At 42.5% G+C, this 19,235-nt stretch overlaps 1 protein-coding gene across 5 annotated transcripts in view; it reads right to left on the bottom strand.

Annotated features, from left to right (window-relative positions):
* Positions 1-19,235, bottom strand: part of FAM135A (family with sequence similarity 135 member A) — a 97,636-nt gene that overhangs the window by 41,718 nt on the left and 36,683 nt on the right. For all 5 annotated transcript variants that reach the window (XR_010070435.1, XM_063330238.1, XM_063330239.1 and 2 more), the window contains exons 4-7: positions 13,063-13,142; positions 2,608-2,747; positions 2,421-2,491; positions 1,922-2,095 (exon numbers count right to left, since the gene is read on the bottom strand). Coding sequence is in view for 4 of the 5 variants with exons in the window: in XM_063330238.1 (XP_063186308.1) it covers positions 1,922-2,095; positions 2,421-2,491; positions 2,608-2,747; positions 13,063-13,142 (465 nt within the window). In the remaining variant the exon portion in view is untranslated. The remainder of the gene's footprint in view (positions 1-1,921; positions 2,096-2,420; positions 2,492-2,607; positions 2,748-13,062; positions 13,143-19,235) is intronic.

Consider the following 19,235-nt stretch of genomic DNA (forward strand, 5'->3'; position numbering starts at 1 on the left):
GATGAACAAAGGCAAAAAGTGAGGACTTTCAGATAATGGGCAGAAATAAGCAATAACAGGTTAATAAAAAGAGTAGATTGTACAGGACTCCAGGTCTGTTACCATGTGGAATTACTGCCTCTCTTTCAAGTTAAGTGTTAATACTGGTTGTTCCTGAGAGAAGGAGAACCTGGATGCTACTCCGAAAAGGAAACACTCAGAAAGTGACCCCCTAGGAAAGGAAGGGGTGCCAACAGTGTGAGCGTGACCCATACAGAGAAGCAAACGGTCACCCAGGAAAGCCCAAAGGGTGAAGGGGAGTGAAGTCTGCAACGTTCAAGTGTTTCAGAAAGAGGTGCTCCACAAAAGCAAGTGATATGGATGCAGCAATTTAAAATGTTTGCTAAATATTATAATACGGGATATCCCAGATGGAACAAAACACTGTCAATTTGAAGGTTTCTTCCTCTCCCCAAAGTGATTTAAAAGACAACTGGGATCCTTAAAATAATTTTATGGACACCAGTAACATTCTCCTCTGAAGATAACAAAAGCAGCATGGAAGTTACTGTTTTGTTTCAATACGTCCTTACACAAGTATCTATATCAAATTGAAGCTTAAAATTATATAGCGTTATTGTATCAGTACTTGAAAAGCCACAAACAGAGGAAAAATTGTATTAAAACCATCAGATTTTCTGGAACCTTTTAAAAAGTCAACAGGGACAAATACATTTCTGACTGAAAATTAGTAACAAAACCTGGTTTTCATTTTCTCACAATGATGTGAAGTTTGATGCTACAGCTACGGGATGAATACAGGGAAAACACTTGAATTTCACTTGTGGTACAGTGTGACAACTTACACCTTATACACATGCTGCTACTTTAAATGCATTATTTTATCAGATGAGGTCTTCAACAACAGTACTAGCTAAAGTAATTCCCACCTCCTTGCTACTTGTTCCTTTCCCAAATAACGCTGCACCATTCCTTTGGATACGCACAACAGACACCTAAACACAACACCAAAACAATCCAGCTTGGAAGGGAAAAAAAGCCAGTTTAATCCTCCAACCAGCACAGTCCTACTGCACAGAACAGCTGTCTAATGTACGTAGCTTTCCATGACGTGAAGACAGGGGACAAAGAGGGGGAACAGCTTAAGCTAAAGGTTTGGACATTTACAGTACAGCCTGAATTTGAATATGAAGAAACTTGGGGGAGGCAGCATGGAGTATTTGAAGCATGAAAGAAGGCAAAGATAGATGTGCTGAAGAAAAAGCTGTGTAAAGAACACTTCATACGTGTGACTGGCTGTACGGCCTTTTTTCACACTTACTTTTGAGACAGATAAGCAAGGTAAACAGAGATTACAAAGGGTGACACAAGTCAATGAAATAAAAAGGCTTCAGTAAAAATTAAGCAAAAGCTTTTTTAAATAGAAAATTAAATTCTCCAGTTCCGTTTACTTTAGAAAATGGTAAATGCATCATTTGCAGACATCATTGCCATTACAGTAATAACTGAAAACTGTGAGGATAGCTAACAGAAGATGCAGCATTTGTATTAATAGCACCTATTTCAGTCACTAATTAGAGTGAGCAGCAGATCTTCCTGATTAAGAAAATCTATAAATATTTATAAGTATAAATATACATGTATAAATACAGATATTTATACATTCCTCCTCTTCTGTGGTCTTGGGTATTATCTCTCTTCTACACTACATACTCTTATTTCTAACAAAAACAAACTCAAAATTGTTCAAGGTAACTTTGAAAACAAGAAGTTTCTCATCCCTCTGGGCCCCCATTTCCAAAATCGTCATATAAAAAACTATATTAGCCACAGATTTAACTCCTTCCTAAGTATTCTATTTTTATAACATTTCCATCTGGACACTCAAAAATTTATTTGCATTTTAGTAACAAGAGATTACCTTATCAACGGCTGATGCAGAGCAACCAAAGAAGCATGGACTATAACTGATATGACAGAAAGGTGGAAGTAATCAAACATAACATTGACGTAATGATGAAGGCCCCGGTGCAAGTTAAAGTGCAACTTTAAAGTTCGGCTACTAATTGGCTGTAGTGTGCTCAGGTCATCTGGTCTAAAAAGAAATTAAAACAAAACAACATACAATTAGAACAGTCATATTTGAAGTGCAAACTATTAGTAACTGACACAGATAGCAATTTAGCATAGGTCTACACTTTGGAATGCAATGACATCTCCCCCAGGAAAGAAAAAAAAAAGAAAAAAATCAGAATGAGACAAACCAGTTATAAAATCTTAACAGACTTCAGCACTGGATTTCTTTTTTACCCTCATATATGTCTAATATGAACACACTAAGGCTATATGTAATACAGATTTAATCAGTTTAAAAAGTTAATATATATCATTGCTTTAATAAAATCTATATTTAAACTTACGAATAGTCTGTATCTGTGAAGTGTAGATCTAATGTTAGCAGAAAATTCATTTCATTAAGAGATTCCTCGATCTAAAAAGAAATTGTAGAAGCATGAAATTTTTTCAGGTCCCTTATTTATACTAATCCAAATATTACATAACGAACACTTCATTATCTGAATACAGTAAAGTTGCACAGCAGATTACCTTCCTCTCATCTAACAGCATTTTTATTTTGAAAATCATCACATCATTCACAGAAACTTCCTCATTTTTGTAAAGAATCTGAAATGTTTTGCTGCAAACTATATTGTCGTGGATTGAAGCAGGAAAGGCAAGATCCGCACCTGAAAGAAGAAACAAGTATTAATACAACTGTCCTAGAATCTGGAACCACCAGAGCACCTAATAAGTGGAACTATCATTCCTGTCAGTTTCATGACCACTATTAAACTGTAACACCAATAATATCAGCAGTTTCCATTTCAGTCAGCAACTGCTGGAATTTGAAGAAGCGCATTTTGTTTCAAAGAAATACTGTGGCAATATTTTTAATGTAATTTGCTTTTAATGTTAAAATCTGGACTGAAGAGTTTTTGCTTGGTTCCAAATTGGAGTAAGACTTTCTAGGCATTAAAAACGCTAATAAAAATCCTGAAATCTGTGTTGTTTCATCCAGGATTCACACTGATTTGCAAGGTTTAACAACACTGAGAACTCTTAATTACCTACAGATGAGACAAAGAGGTTAAATGACATATACCACTCCACTGAATTAATGGAGAACAGAGGTGATTTGTTCTTTCCTTCCAGATCTTTGCACACTACTCTGGCCAGACTAGTTTCAAGCGTATCACCCGAACCTTACATTTCTCATTCAATACAGCACTTTTACTTTCAGTCCAGAGGCTGCTCATCAAAGAGAGTTCAGGAAAGTGTGATAAATGGTTGGGGAATCCTTTGCCAAAAAAAGGTTAAAAGTCTTGTCACAGAAATGAGAAAAGGAATAGTTTAAAACAGTTATTGAGGAAGTGTTTAGCATAACAGCAAGGGGCTATCACACAGGAAATACAATGATGAGCACTATTCTGTGAAACAACACATAAAAGAAGATGCAACTTGGAAGAACAGAAGTAACAGAACAGTTACCAACACTTTCTTATCACTCCTCTACGAGCAGGCTCAATAACATCAACCTCTTAGAAATTGTGTAAACAAGGGTGCAAAACATAGAATCATAGAATTGTTAGGGTTGGAAGGGACCTTAAAGAAATTCTTTTGATTCCTCTTAATAAATTACTTCAAAGGAATCCACAAAAGAAAAAAAATCTGCAAAGCTTATGCTTTACAGATTTGGGGTCTACAGGGCTCTCATAGAAAAGTACTGCACCTGGCAAACATTCACACTCCATCATCTTCCTAACATCTTAGTTCAATTTCCCTTCAGAAACTAGAAACAAGTAAAAATACCGGGTTTTGCTGAAGTGCTTTCATACGTATCATCAATTTAGGTGTTCTGGACAAAATGCTTATAAAGGCCGAATCATTAAAGAGTAACTTCCCTATATATAACGCCACTTTCAGCTTATATTCATCTACGTCATCTGTTACAGGTGAAGGGCAGAGGGGGTACAGTTTCACAGGACACGTAATCTGATATAACCGCAGAGCATCAGCAAAAGGGATCTCCCACTCCAGCCTGACACAAAAGAAGTAACGGAGACACGTGGCTGAGGTCCCACTTCCTATGCAGCATCCAACTCTGAGTTACAGCCCTCAATTCTGCTGACTTCAGCGTAATGTGAAACGGCGCCCTCAGAAGTGACAGAGAGGGGTCGAAGAGGAAAAGCTGACGCCAAGATCAGGCTGAGCCACATCTACGTGAGGAGCAAGGTCTCACAAATGTGAAGTCAACGCGGCAGAACTACTGTTTTTTAAGCCAACTATGCGCTGACTGGCCAAGACTATTTCTAGGCTTCTATCCACACAAAAAGCCATCTCAGCTATGGAGGGGAAAAAATAGTGGGGAATTAATTTATTCTTGCATCATAACAATGGACGTCTCATTCCTAACTTGCCTTTTTTTTCCTTCTTTTTTTTTTTTCCTGAAAACCAGCCACAAATTTCTGATAGAAGGAGGAATTCAGAACAGCCTCGAATCTGAAAAAAAAACTCATACAAGCTAGAATTACATACGTTTTTCTTTTAACTTTCTAGAGCATGACTACATCTGCCTTCAGATTACAAGAATGCCAGCAGACCTTCCCAAGGCTGGAGCTAAAGTGGCTTGCCCTGTCACATCTGCAATGACACTCGTTCGTTCTGGGTCCCAAGCAATTCTAGTGAACCACTAAAGGACGTGGGAAATGGAAATGGAATAAAACTCCATTTAAATTATCACAGGACCTCATGAAGAGCTGGGAAGGGCCGGACAAGGGGTAGAAGGAAATGCAAAGGAACAAGAAGGGAAAACTGAGTGTCCTGGTTCCGGTGGGGATAGGGTTAATTTTCCCTGGTATTCCATGCCATGTGAGCCACGCCCACCCTGAGCTGCCGGGGGAGGGGACAGGAAGTTGCTGCTTAAAAGCGGGCTGGGGCGTCCCGGGGCCGGCCGGTCGGCGAGCGGCGGTTCCGTAATCGCGTTTGTATATCCCCCTACCCGTGTTGTTGTTGTTGTTGTTGTTTGCCTGTTCCCTTTGCTGTTCTGTTAAACTGCCTTTGTCCCAACTCAAGAGTCTTGCCTTTTCTTACGATCCTTCCTCTATTAGGAAGGCACGTGCGAGCGGCATGTGGTTCTTTGTTGCCATCTGAGGTTAAACCACGACAGTCCTTTTTGGCGCCCAACGTGGGGCACGAAGGGTTGAGATAACGACAGAATCCAACTAGAACGTGGAAAAAACGGTTTTGTTTTTTTTTCTTCTGGTATGCATTTATTTTATTAGGTAAATAGTCACTGGTCATCATGTTGCTTGGTTTGTTCTCATGGCTGTGTTACATAAATTCCTATGTGGCTTATGTACTCCCTGCGATGCTGTTTACCATGTCTGGAAGAGGGATGAGGATTATCATTCTGCTGTCCTGTGCGATATCTGTTTATGATATGATAACATCACTGTTCAGACGGCTATTTTGGGGTGTTTATGTGGTTTTGTTGTCCTGTCCGTACATTGGACACTGTCTCTCAGAATTTGTTAATAGTTTCCCCAGCCCTTTTGCCTCCCTTTTCTCCTTCGGGTCAGGTATGACAGCTTTTGAGAATCTTGAATATCCTTGGGATACTCAAACCAGCGTGTTCCTAGTGTTATGTCTCCTGAATACGTTCCAGGTCTTGTTTAGGGTTAAGCAACTATTTAAGACTACCACCCGGAGATCTGCTCCGAGGCTGGATAGTCAGGGGTGGCATGGCATGTGGGAGAGCATGGGCAGGTACCTAGAGAACTACTCACCTCCAATGGTCTGGGACTTCACCCCTGAACAATTACAGGACCCTGATAAAGTGGTAGAATATTTGAAGGGAAAATGCTGTGGCTATTCTAGAGAGGCACAACTCACCGCGCTGTGCTGGGCCCTGGCCAGTATCTACCAGGCACTGCTCAGAATTATGCAGCACCCTCAAGGGGAAGAGATGGAAACCAGACTGGCGGACACTGCGGCTACTGCAACCCCTGCGGCGGACACTGCGGCTACTGCAACCCCTGCGGCGGACACTGCGGCTACTGCAACCCCCGTGGTAGCCACTGCCACTGAACCAGGAAACCAACCCGTGCCGGTATCAGTTGCCCCCATACAGAAGAAGAAGTACACAAAGAAATCAGTTCGCTTAGTAAGAGATGATGATGAACCAGGGCCATCACGAGAGCAGGAGGAAGAGGCAGAACCAGAGATAATTACTCGATCCCTATCCTTGAGTGAGCTGCGGGATATGCGAAAAGATTTCAGCCGACTTTCAGGCGAGCACATTGTCACCTGGCTGCTCCGGTGCTGGGATAATGGGGCCAGTAGCCTGGAATTAGAGGGTAGGGAGGCCAGGCAGCTGGGATCCCTGTCTAGGGAAGGCGGCATTGACAAGGCGATTGGGGAAAAAGACCCAAGCCCTCAGCCTCTGGAAACGACTCCTGTCAGGCGTGAGGGAGAGGTACCCCTTCAGTGAGGATGTTGTATGTCAGCCAAGCAAGTGGACTACCATGGAAAGAGGTATCCAGTACCTGAGAGAATTAGCCGTGCGGGAGATGATTTATTATGACTTGGACAATGCCGACTTACCCACAGACCCTGATGAGGTGCGATGCACAAGGCCCATGTGGCGGAAGTTTGTACGGAGCGCACCATCGTCATATGCCAACTCCCTGGCAGTAATGGAATGGAAAGGTGAAGAGGGACCAACGGTGGATGAGGTAGCTGGCCGGCTCCGGCGATATGAAGAAAGTCTCTCTTCCCCCCTTGTCTCAGCTGTGGAGAAATTGTCGCGGAAGGTCCAGCAACTTGAAGAGAAAATGTTCTACTCCCCACCTGCACGGGCCAGCATCTCAGCTATTAGAAGCAGGCATTTCCCCACTCAAGAGAGAGAGTACAGAGGGTACACACCACGAGGCACCCTGTGGTTCTACCTGCAGGACCACGGAGAGGACATGAGGAAGTGGGATGGACGACCTACTTCGATCCTGCGGACACGGGTACAGGAGTTGCAAGGAAGGACAACCACAAAAGGGGATCCCTCCAGGAAAAGTGCCGCCCCAGTTTCCAGTGGGCCGTTCCCCAGACAAAGCAGAAGGCCTGATCTTGCTTCTGATCCTCTTGAAGGAACTTCCAAGTCATTTGTGCAAGAAGTGAGTAATGGATACTATGACGAGTATTAGGGGGGCCCTGCCTCCGGCCAGGTGGAGGAAAGGGACAACCGGGTTTATTGGACGGTGTGGATTCGATGGCCTGGCACATCAGACCCACAGGAGTATAAGGCTCTAGTGGACACGGGTGCGCAGTGTACTTTAATACCATCAAGCTATAGAGGGGCAGAACCCATTTGTATTTCTGGGGTGACAGGGGGATCCCAAGAGTTGACTGTACTGGAGGCAGAAGTGAGCCTAACTGGGAATGAGTGGCAAAAGCATCCCATTGTGACTGGCCCAGAGGCTCCATGCATCCTTGGTATAGATTACCTCAGGAGAGGGTATTTTAAGGACCCAAAAGGGTACCGCTGGGCCTTTGGCATAGCTGCTTTGGAGACAGAGGAAGTTAAACAGTTGTCTGCCTTGCCTGGTCTCTCGGAGGATTCTTCTGTTGTGGGGTTATTGAGGGTCAAAGAACAACAGGTGCCGATTGCTACCACAACGGTGCATCGGCGACAGTATCGCACTAACCGAGACTCTCTGATTCCCATCCATGAGCTGATTCGTCAACTAGAGGTTCAAGGAGTGATCAGCAAGACTCGCTCCCCCTTTAACAGTCCCATATGGCCGGTGCGAAAATCTAATGGAGAGTGGAGGCTAACTGTAGACTATCGTGGTCTGAATGAAGTCACGCCACCGCTGAGTGCTGCCGTGCCAGACATGCTAGAACTGCAGTACGAACTGGAGTCCAAGGCAGCCAAATGGTATGCCACGATTGATATAGCGAATGCATTCTTTTCAATCCCTTTGGCAGCAGAGTGCAGGCCACAGTTTGCTTTCACTTGGAGGGGCGTCCAATACACCTGGAATCGACTGCCCCAGGGGTGGAAACACAGTCCCACCATTTGCCATGGACTGATCCAGACTGCACTGGAACAGGGTGAAGCTCCAGAACATCTGCAGTACATTGATGACATCATTGTATGGGGAAACACAGCAGAAGAAGTTTTTGAGAAAGGGAGTAAAATAGTCCAAATCCTTCTGAACGCTGGTTTTGCTATAAAGCGAAGTAAGGTCAAGGGACCTGCGCAGGAGATCCAGTTTTTAGGAATAAAATGGCAAGATGGACGCCGTCAGATTCCAATGGATGTGATCAACAAAATAGCAGCTATGTCTCCACCAACTAGTAAAAAGGAAACACAGGCTTTCTTAGGTATTGTGGGTTTTTGGAGAATGCATATCCCAGATTACAGTCAAATTGTAAGCCCTCTGTATCAAGTAACCCGGAAGAAGAATGATTTTAAATGGGGTCCTGAGCAACGACAAGCTTTTGAACAAATCAAACAGGAAATAGTCCATGCAGTGGCCCTGGGGCCAGTCCGGGCAGGACAAGATGTTAAAAATGTGCTCTATACCGCAGCCGGGGAGAACGGCCCTACCTGGAGCCTCTGGCAGAAAGCACCAGGGGAGACTCGAGGTCGACCCCTAGGGTTTTGGAGTCGTGGATACAGAGGATCCGAAGCCCGCTACACTCCAACAGAAAAAGAGATATTGGCAGCATATGAAGGGGTTCGAGCTGCTTCGGAAGTAGTTGGTACAGAAGCACAGCTCCTCTTAGCACCTCGACTGCCGGTGCTGGGTTGGATGTTCAAAGAAAGGGTCCCCACCACACATCATGCAACCGATGCTACATGGAGTAAGTGGATTGCACTGATCACGCAGCGAACTCGAATGGGAAACCCCAGTCGCCCAGGAATTCTGGAAGTGATCATGGACTGGCCAGAAGGCAAGGATTTCGGAATGTCACCAGAGGAGGAGGTGACGCGTGCAGAAGAGGCCCCACCATATAATAAACTGCCAGAAAATGAGAAGAAATATGCCCTGTTCACTGATGGGTCCTGCCGTATTGTGGGAAAGCATCGAAAGTGGAAGGCTGCTGTGTGGAGTCCTACACGACGGGTTGCAGAAGCCAGTGAGGGACAGGGTGAATCGAGCCAGTTTGCAGAGGTGAAGGCTATTCAGCTGGCTTTGGACATTGCTGAGCGAGAAAAATGGCCAGTACTTTATCTCTACACTGACTCATGGATGGTGGCAAATGCTCTGTGGGGGTGGTTACAGCAGTGGAAGCAGGGCAACTGGCAGCGCAGAGGCAAACCCATCTGGGCTGCTGACCTATGGCAAGATATTGCTGCCCGGATAGAGAATCTGGTTGTGAAAGTACGCCATGTAGATGCCCACGTACCGAAGAATCGGGCCACGGAGGAACATCAGAACAACCAGCAGGTGGATCGGGCCGCCAGGATTGAAGTGGCTCAGGTGGATCTGGACTGGCAACGTAAGGGTGAACTATTCATAGCTCGGTGGGCCCATGACTCCTCAGGCCATCAAGGGAGAGATGCGACATATAGATGGGCTCGTGACCGAGGGGTGGACTTGACCATGGACGCTATTGCACAGGTCATCCATGAATGTGAGACATGCGCTGCGATCAAACAAGCCAAGCGTTTGAAGCCTCTTTGGTATGGAGGGCGATGGCTGAAATACAAATATGGGGAGGCCTGGCAGATTGATTATATCACACTGCCACAAACCCGTCAAGGCAAGCGCTATGTGCTCACAATGGTGGAAGCAACCACTGGATGGCTGGAAACATACCCTGTGCCCCATGCCACTGCCCGGAACACTATCCTGGGCCTTGAAAAGCAAGTCCTGTGGCGACATGGTACCCCAGAGAGAATTGAGTCGGACAACGGGACTCATTTCCGAAACAGCCTCATAGACACCTGGGCCAAAGAGCATGGTATCGAGTGGGTGTATCACATCCCCTATCACGCACCAGCCTCTGGGAAGATAGAACGATACAATGGACTGTTAAAAACTACACTGAGAGCAATGGGTGGTGGGACTTTCAAACACTGGGATACACATTTAGCAAAAGCTACCTGGCTAGTTAACACCAGGGGATCTAACAATCGGGCTGGCCCTGCCCAATCAAAACTTCCACGTACCGTAGAAGGGGATAAAGTCCCCGTAGTGCACATGAAGAATATGCTAGGGAAGACAGTCTGGGTTAGTCCTGCCTCAGGCAAAGGCAAACCCATCCGTGGGATTGCTTTTGCCCAAGGACCTGGGTGCACTTGGTGGGTGATGCGGCAGGATGGGGAAGTCCGATGTGTACCTCATGGGGATCTGATTTTGGGCGAGAATAGCCAATGAATCAGATTGTGTGCTGTTAATTGCTAAGTAACACTGTCACTGTATGTCCTCATTGCTATAATTACTATCAGTTGTACTACAAGTAAGGCACAGGGATGATGGGATAAGAACTGATCTCAGCAGCTGGCGCCCAGCAGTTTCCTCAAGATCTACATCTTCAGCCCACGGACCGCGTGCATGAGCCACACCAGGTGCACCAGTCACAAGCTCCGAAAAATACAGCATGCAACAGACCAGCACCACCCAGCATCTCACCTGCCCTGAGAGACTGTTCTAACAGATGGAGCCCAAAGCCGTGGATTAAAAGAACTCAACGGACACTTTGGAGGGATGACCCATAAACTAAGGGCATTATATGTGTGTATATATATATATATATAACAGGGGAAAGTGGTGGCAATTCATTGGAACCTGCTGGGCATGGCATAGATGGTATGGAATAAGGGGTGGATAATGTCCTGGTTCCGGTGGGGATAGGGTTAATTTTCCCTGGTATTCCATGCCATGTGAGCCACGCCCACCCTGAGCTGCCGGGGGAGGGGACAGGAAGTTGCTGCTTAAAAGCGGGCTGGGGCGTCCCGGGGCCGGCCGGTCGGCGAGCGGCGGTTCCGTAATCGCGTTTGTATATCCCCCTACCCGTGTTGTTGTTGTTGTTTGCCTGTTCCCTTTGCTGTTCTGTTAAACTGCCTTTGTCCCAACCCAAGAGTCTTGCCTTTTCTTACGATCCTTCCTCTATTAGGAAGGCACGTGCGAGCGGCATGTGGTTCTTTGTTGCCATCTGAGGTTAAACCACGACACTGAGACTGTACAATTGACTTGGGGAAATAAAAGGAAGAGACAGATGAAACAAAAAGTCTGTGGGAGAGCGGAAACACACCACTAAGGGAAGGAAACTGCAAGTGACTCGTGCAGAGGCTAGAGAGAGCCAGAAGTAGGCAAAATGACTTGGGCTCAAGTAGGAAAACCATGACGCTGTCAAAGGGAATAAGATTTAGAACAGTTAAATATGAGGAAGACAGAACAAGGGAGAGAGAGAAAAGTATAGGAAGAAGAACTTGACTGACACAGGACATCATGCTCAAAAGTGAGTCGTGGGCTCCTGTCCAGCCTCCTCTGGTCAGCAAGCAACACTTTCAGATACTAGCTCAACCCTCTTAGTGCTAGTCCACAGGTAGCATAATGCTATTTTCTACAAACAATGGCAGTCTCAGTAACTGGCATCAGCTATTCCACTACCTTGAGCAGGACAGCTACGAGTCAAGAGCTACAGTGTCCAGCTCAGCTAAACTAAGCAAGCAACTGAAACGAATGGAAGGCAGAGGTCCTCGGCAAGACCAAGCATGATCATATCCACAAGAAGGACAAACTAACGCCCTTTCATTGACCAGTTTGTACCCTTCTTTCTGCTTTGTTGTGGCACAAACATTATAAGTAACTACCTGATAAACCAAACTGAGACTGATCTAAAAATTACCTCAGTTTTTGGGTTTGGAGAGGTTTCGTTTTTTGTGAAACGGCTGCTTATCAGCTGAATGAGTTCCTCAGTTGAGCTCCCAGGCCAAATCAGACATTTGTGTCAACAGAGCACAGCACAATATGAAGGTAAGAAGCTGCAGACAGGGTTTTGTTTTTTTGACAGCACTGCTGATCTAAACTCACATCTAAAGGATCAGTTTAGCAGAGCTAAATTCCCTAAAACACACTAAACTTTGCCTTTGAAGTGAAATAATCTTGGTTCATAAGAATTATTTATTTTTTTCACACAAATACAAGAAGCATTCAGGAAGTATGACTAAAACTCAGTATGTACATTATTGCTCTACTCAGAGTTACTTTTAAAATAGCCTCAAAAATTCAGGTTCCAATAATCTCATATCACATTTTCTCAGACTGTAGTTGTTTTTTCTTCTTTGCAATTCCAAGAATTCCACCTAACACTTGAAAACTTAATTCATTTTTTGTTATTCACATTCTCACAGCATGCTGAGGTGTGGGCTTCACAGAATTAGGAAAGCACTAACAGGTTTCTCTGGGTTCAGTTTGCCTGGACAAAGAAGTCAAAAGTGAGTGCCAGGTTAAAAAAAAAAGAAAAAAAGATGAGGGAGTGGGTAATTCTGTTCAGGAGTTCAACTTTGCCACCAGACAACAAGAAAGCAAGTCTGAAAACAGCAAGCCTGAACCCTTTCAGAATCTTCTTTTCAGAAAAAAAATGGGCGTAGCAATCTGTAAGTCTGTATCTGAAGTTCGCCACTACTGTGAGTTATCTACTTAAATGAGATCTGCCCTTGCTCATCTTAGTCTGAATCATGGAGAAGATCGAGCAGATCAATGGAAAAAACAGAAAACACCAATATAAAGGCATCACCATATTTTGCTACCAGCAAAGGGGATTAACAGATGAAAAACAGTAACACAAATTCTGTAATCAACTTTTAAGTCTCATTGCTAAGAACAAGCTAGTTTTTCAGCAGGTCATGATGAAACAACTTACATCTTTTTGTGTTAGCAACAAAATTAGAACTACTTTTATATTAGTTATAACAATGTACAAGAATAAGCACATGCCCTTAATTAGCAAGGCAAGATAACGACCTCATTTACTAAAAGTTTTTGCACTTACCAGTTGCATGTAACAAGCTAGCTTCTAATTTGTGTGGAATTCTTGGAGGAATTTTCATAGATGCACGAATCTGGTAAAAGCTAAAGCAAAAGACAGTGATTTGCAACACATATGGTACAGTACATCTCATCTACCATAAACAGATACATACAATGACAAAGGCAGGAACGGAAAGTGGGAAGGAAGAACAGGGCAAGGAAGTCTACAAAGCTTAAAACGGTCTTATTTTATCTCTTCATCCTGTTGGGTTTTTTTCTTAATTATTAACCATAGGGGCAGCCAAACACTTGAATAAAAAAAGGAAGCCTCAACACAGAGCTAGTCTTCCCACACCCCACAGTGTTGGGGCAAATATTTACAGAGCTACACAGTAAACTATGCTGGAGAAGTGATATGAATGAAAAATCAGGATTGTCAGCTACACTACAACCGTCACGGAAGGATCTACCATGTAGCACATCTACAGGACTGCTGTAGCCAGTTCTGCTGCTGAAGGAGCTATTTGTGAAACTGCAACACATCGCCACCTCCAGAATCCCCAGAAAACACACCGCTTACCAGACAATCTCTATATTGCTTGCACCTCATATTAAAAAGTGCAAATAAACGCTTACACTAGGCAAAATATGACAGTACTTGCAGTGCTAAAACACAGTATTATTGTCTTTATGCTATCAAAGGCAGGAACTGCAGACTTGAAGCCTAAAATTAAAAAAAAAACAAAACAAAACAACACAAAAGTCTGTTTTCTGGGTCTCCGCCCCTACCTTTAAACAGTTTTTAATCCTATTCAGTTATATACTGTTACATAATCCTATTCAGTTACAACTTTGATTTTCCTCTATGAAATCCCTAATTGTCACCCATACTGACTTTATGGAAGTCTTTACATGACACAAGCACCCATAAATACACTTAGATGACACATTCTCTCCATCTCATCCCATTTTCAGATCATTTATTTTTGTCTGAAGGGGTTAGCTTCAGCTCCTCAGTGAGCTGACATAACCTACAGCTCCACAAACACTAACACCAACGAAAGGAGGGAGCAAGAACATTCACAAGTAGAGAGTAGGAAGACAAGAACGCCTTTTTATGCAGAAGTATGGTCTTAAATGCCCTTATGAGTGTGAAATTTACCCTTACCACTCCACTCACGGTGTACACCCACTCAATCTTATGGCTCATTTTCATCATCCCCACTATCCAAATCCAAACTACTCCATAATCTATTGTGTTGTTCTGATTTTGGCTTCTAACACTTCAACTAAAGCTAACCAGCTGATCATCCAGGACTTCACTAGCAACTGGTGCATGCAACTGTGTACTAGCCTAAAAATCAACCAATTAAAAAAAAAATCTTAATTTAATCCTTCCACAAAATTAAAAAGTCAATTTTAGTCTGGCCAAAACTGTATGTCAAAGAATGCTTTATAACAGTAGATGCTTCATGAATGAGTGACATTGCTAGAGATAAGACATGACAGCAAAATAATTCCTACCTTTTAAAAATCAAATAAAACCACCTATTGCAAACTAATAATTATATATTTTGGTTTTAGAAACCCACAGGTCGAATATGATTCCATATATACCTCTTAACTGCTTCATAAACAGTAAATGAATTCATTTTGTATTGGATTAAAAAAAAATAAAATTAAGCTTTCACTGTTGTCTTCTCCAAGACTGTAAGGAATTGAGGAGATTAAGAGAGTGCTCACAGCATTAACCCAGAAAGATGCAATCTAGTACACTGATGTGCTCCTTTTCTGTGGGTCAGATGTGACTTCCATCATTCAATTAATTACTCATTCCACCTATACTGAGGACACATGATACATTATAACATACAATAGCCTCAGCAAGGGGATACTTTCCACCAGCCTCGGTTTCACAGTGTCATTTCTGGATCCACAGTAAACATTTCTCAAGAGCCTGACACTCTATCGCTACAAGCTGCATCTTCTGTGATCGAAATGACTAGCCTGTCATGGCAGAGCATACTGCTTGTTACTTCAGGTATTTAGAAAAGAATGCAAGTATCGTTGATATGGTTTATATTAACTATTATGTCTCAGTAGCTCAGAGACATGCCAGATATTTCACTTCATGCCACCCTAACCTTCTACCAAACTGGGTTGCTTTATTAGACTTTAACATACCCAAAATCTGCATCATTCTTAGTTCATGTTTAGAGCCACACAACAGTTCTAGAGAGCATTAAGTTTAACTAAGGCTTTTCAACGAATTAGGACTGTAACAAGGTAAAATGAAAGACAAAGGCAAAATAAGAACTGTGCACCAAACAGAAAAAAGGTGCAATGTGATATTCCTATTACTTAATGCAATAAGACTCGTTTGCACTAAAGATGCTATTAAGTGACTGTTTACAAGCTGGGCACCAAAGAAAGTAATCAATAGAATTGTTCATGCTTAGAATGTAATTTGTGAAACCAAAAGGCTGTTAGGACATCCTTCCTTTTCCTATTATTACTTGCCAGCAATTAATCAAAAGCAGATTATTCTACCCTTTATACAGTAAACCCTTTACCTGCCTGATACATTTTAATTTGGGTTAATGGGGAGATGAAGGTGTATTGTTTGCTTGTTTGAGACAGGTGGCTTTGATTTGCAGCAGATTTATACTTTAAGCAGTTTATAACATAAAATGTTCACCTGTTAATAATAAAATCTTGCAGTAGTTCAGCTGAGGGCAAATAGGTAAACATTAATTCAAAATCTTGTGCCTAGATCTTTCAAACAATTATTTAACTGCATCAAGATATTTAAATAAGAAAAACAACCTGCTACACAGTATTTACCCAAATTATTAACTGCCATTCATCTTTAAAGGCCGTATATATTCAGGATCTATCTGCAAATCAAGAGCTATGATACTGAAACAAGGTACTTTATTCACAAAGGAATTACATTTGTAATAGACAAAATAAGGAAATGCTTTCTAAAATTAAGATATATATTCCCTATTTGACAGCAAATTTTAAAAGAAATTTAAAAAAAAATAAAAATAATGCATTGAGCCTCATCACTCCAAGCCCCGCCTTCCTCATCTTCCATCCATCTCTGGCTCAATTCAGTAATAAATTTGTGTTGCAATGCTTCCTTTTCTATTAAAAAAAAAAACAAACCAAAAAAACCCCAAACACAACCCCCCCCCAGACCAAAACCAAGTCACTTTCAACAATTTCCCAGCAGTGTATCATAAACACTGCTTAGTTTTTATATATACAACAACCGACCTATAAACCTGATCTATTTTATTGTATCTGCTTGGACCTCCAGATAACAATTCAGTATCAAGGACTTGTAACTCACCTATCACATTCAATTATCCCAAATATCCTTAAAATAGTCCATAAATAAGACCTGAATATAATCAAGTCTCCATTATCTTATGTAATGAGAGCATGAAGGTACCCTGGATAGTGGAAAATCCCAGACAGTAACAATGCTACAGAGCATGCCACCGATGGTACAGCAAATGCGCCCAAATAGATGAAGCATCTTGGGTTTACCAACGCTTGCAAACCACAGTCCAGCATCTTCCAAGAGGTGGCATGTGCAGATCTAATCAGGCAGTTGCAGGCTTAGTACTATAACTTTTCAGAGGGTGTAAGAGTTTGGGTCCATCAGTGTGTCCATACTAAAATGCCTTCCTGAAGCCCAGAAGAACAGAGAACACGGTACAAACACTTCAGCGGCATGGCCTGCGCTAAAGCAAAGTCAGGAAGATTCACACGCCTAAGCTCAGTACAGCGCTTTTTCTCTGACACAGACCCATAGTCCCAGGAACACAACAGAGGGTACTTGAACTGACCCTGCACCAGTTTGGCTCCTTCTCAAGTCCTCACTCTGACGACAACCTGGAAAAATGCCTTACAGATAATAAAGACAGGGGCTCTATGCTGGGCTCTATGTTCCTTTCAAGATTTATGTAAAACTGTTTTCCAGAGCAGAAATATTGAAAAAAGAAAATAAATCAAGCTTTGCAATTCACATGAAGATTCCAGAAAAGTTCTGAGGTTCCCAAAGCTTAGACTAATAGTGATTTTTTTGGTGAAGATTTTTGAACAATAATTTGAAAAAAATCTGTGTTATAACCTGTCCCTTAATCTCTCTTTTCGCTGCATTAAATGAGGAAAACATCATTTTCAGTTTATTAAAGGTTGCACTTCTCAGGTAACAAAGAAGCCAGAAATATTTTGACTAAGATGTTTTAAAGCTACTCTCCCTGTTTTGAAGAATCGACGGTATTCAGAAAGCTGATATACTGTAAGAACACACATTAATCACCCACAAAACCAGCATCATCCATAAGTGTAAGGACCTTTTGCTACCTTTTGCTCCATTTGCTGAAGCAGGATAGCCAAGTATTTCACTAAACAGAGAATAAAACAACAGAAATATCACCAAGAACTGTAACTTACAATAGGATGAAAAAATGCAGTTAAAAAATGGACCAGAAGCAAGAACCTGATATGCAATAGTTGCTGGAATACCCTGATAATTATGCCATGATGTTTAGAACCACCACCTGATAATTCAGCAAGATGCATTTGGAGCATCTTTTATGATACAACTACGGTTTGGCATTTTAAAAGCCTAGGCTACAGCAGGCAGCTAACGAAGTAGAGTCTCACCGTGAGTCACTGCAGTACAGGCAGTGTAGGGAACAGATTTGGGAAGAACAGCAGACTGTCAGTTCGATGAAGGTCTGACACCACAAGAAGAAAAGGTTTTGAGTGAGCCTTCATCACCATTTTGTCGAGACAATGAGCAGGTTACAACTGCTTGACATTCATGTTGCTGATGTAAGAGTGATTTGAAGGACAGTCTCCATAGGGACAAACTGAGACTTAAGGACACTTAAGGATTGGAACAGGTTGTCCAGTTGTTGGAATTTCCACCATGGAGGCTTTCAAGACCTGAGGGACGGAGCTCCAAGCAACATAGTTTGGACTGAGTGCTGACCCTGCTTTCAGCTTGAGGGTGGACTGTATGACAGGCTACTATCCCTTCCACCCTGAATCAGTCTACAATCCCAGCAGTTAAAGGAAACCTGTAAAACAGGATTCAGCAATTTACAATATGGTGACCAAAAGGCAACACAGCAAGAAGTGCATATGGTTGGGAGCTGGTACACAAAACAAGTTGGAGAGAAATCTGTAAACAGAGCACATTCCAGCTCCTGTCTTTCCCAAGTCTAAACTCAGGAAGACATTCCTGTACGTACACAGGCAAGATACTCCCCAACAGCTGATTTGCATGCTTCTCTGAAAGGTAGCATCTTCCAGTTCCTGTTAAATTTCCAATGTCATAGACTTGAGGAAAATAAAAGACAGCCTACAACACTGCCTCTGAAAATTTGCCAACCTCTCCTTCTCTAAATGCTTCCAGCATTTACCTTTACTTTTCTTGGCCACAGACATGAGGTTGAGGATAAACACCAGATCCCTTGCTCTGGTTGCACTGTTTAAAAGCTTTATCTTGAAACACCAGATCCCTTGCTCTGGTTGCACTGTTTAAAAGCTTTATCTTGAAACAGTTCCACATCCATCCCCCAAGAGGTACCTTTGCATTTGCTTCACAACGTGAGAGTTAGCTTAAATATTTGAGATGTTTACTGAGACAGCATACACAAGCAAAGCCAAAGTCACTGATGGAGAGCTTATAACGAGATTTCTGCCAACCTCAGCCTAAGCAGTCTTTCTTCAGGTAATAAATGTGTGTATGTGCTGATGTCCATTTATCTCATTTGGTCCTCAATACACTAATATGTAAATTCATAACCATGGTATTAAAAGGTTCAAGGATATCTGCAGCTTAATCTCTTTACTACAGACCTTGTAAGAAAAGGTCTTCTGAAAAAAGCAGTTAGAATTACTGCTCTCCTGTAGGCAGAGGAGACCTCTACTGTCCATCCTGTATGAAGGATTACATTTTTTCCATTGAGCTGCATTAAGATCTTGAAGATTCAAAACCTGACATGTGCCAGAAAATGCTTTCCCACACAGGAAAACCGATAGGTTTCTTTTTTCATTGGGATCATAATTTCCATTGGCATAAGTAAGTTTTTTTCATCACATTTGTTGAAAATTATCATTTATAATCTGAGCAAGAAGTAGGTTTAGCAATAACCGGAATGTATTGTG

The sequence above is a fragment of the Chroicocephalus ridibundus genome, chromosome 3 (assembly GCF_963924245.1).
Source record: "Chroicocephalus ridibundus chromosome 3, bChrRid1.1, whole genome shotgun sequence".
In the NCBI taxonomy this organism is placed as follows: Eukaryota; Metazoa; Chordata; class Aves; order Charadriiformes; family Laridae; genus Chroicocephalus; species Chroicocephalus ridibundus.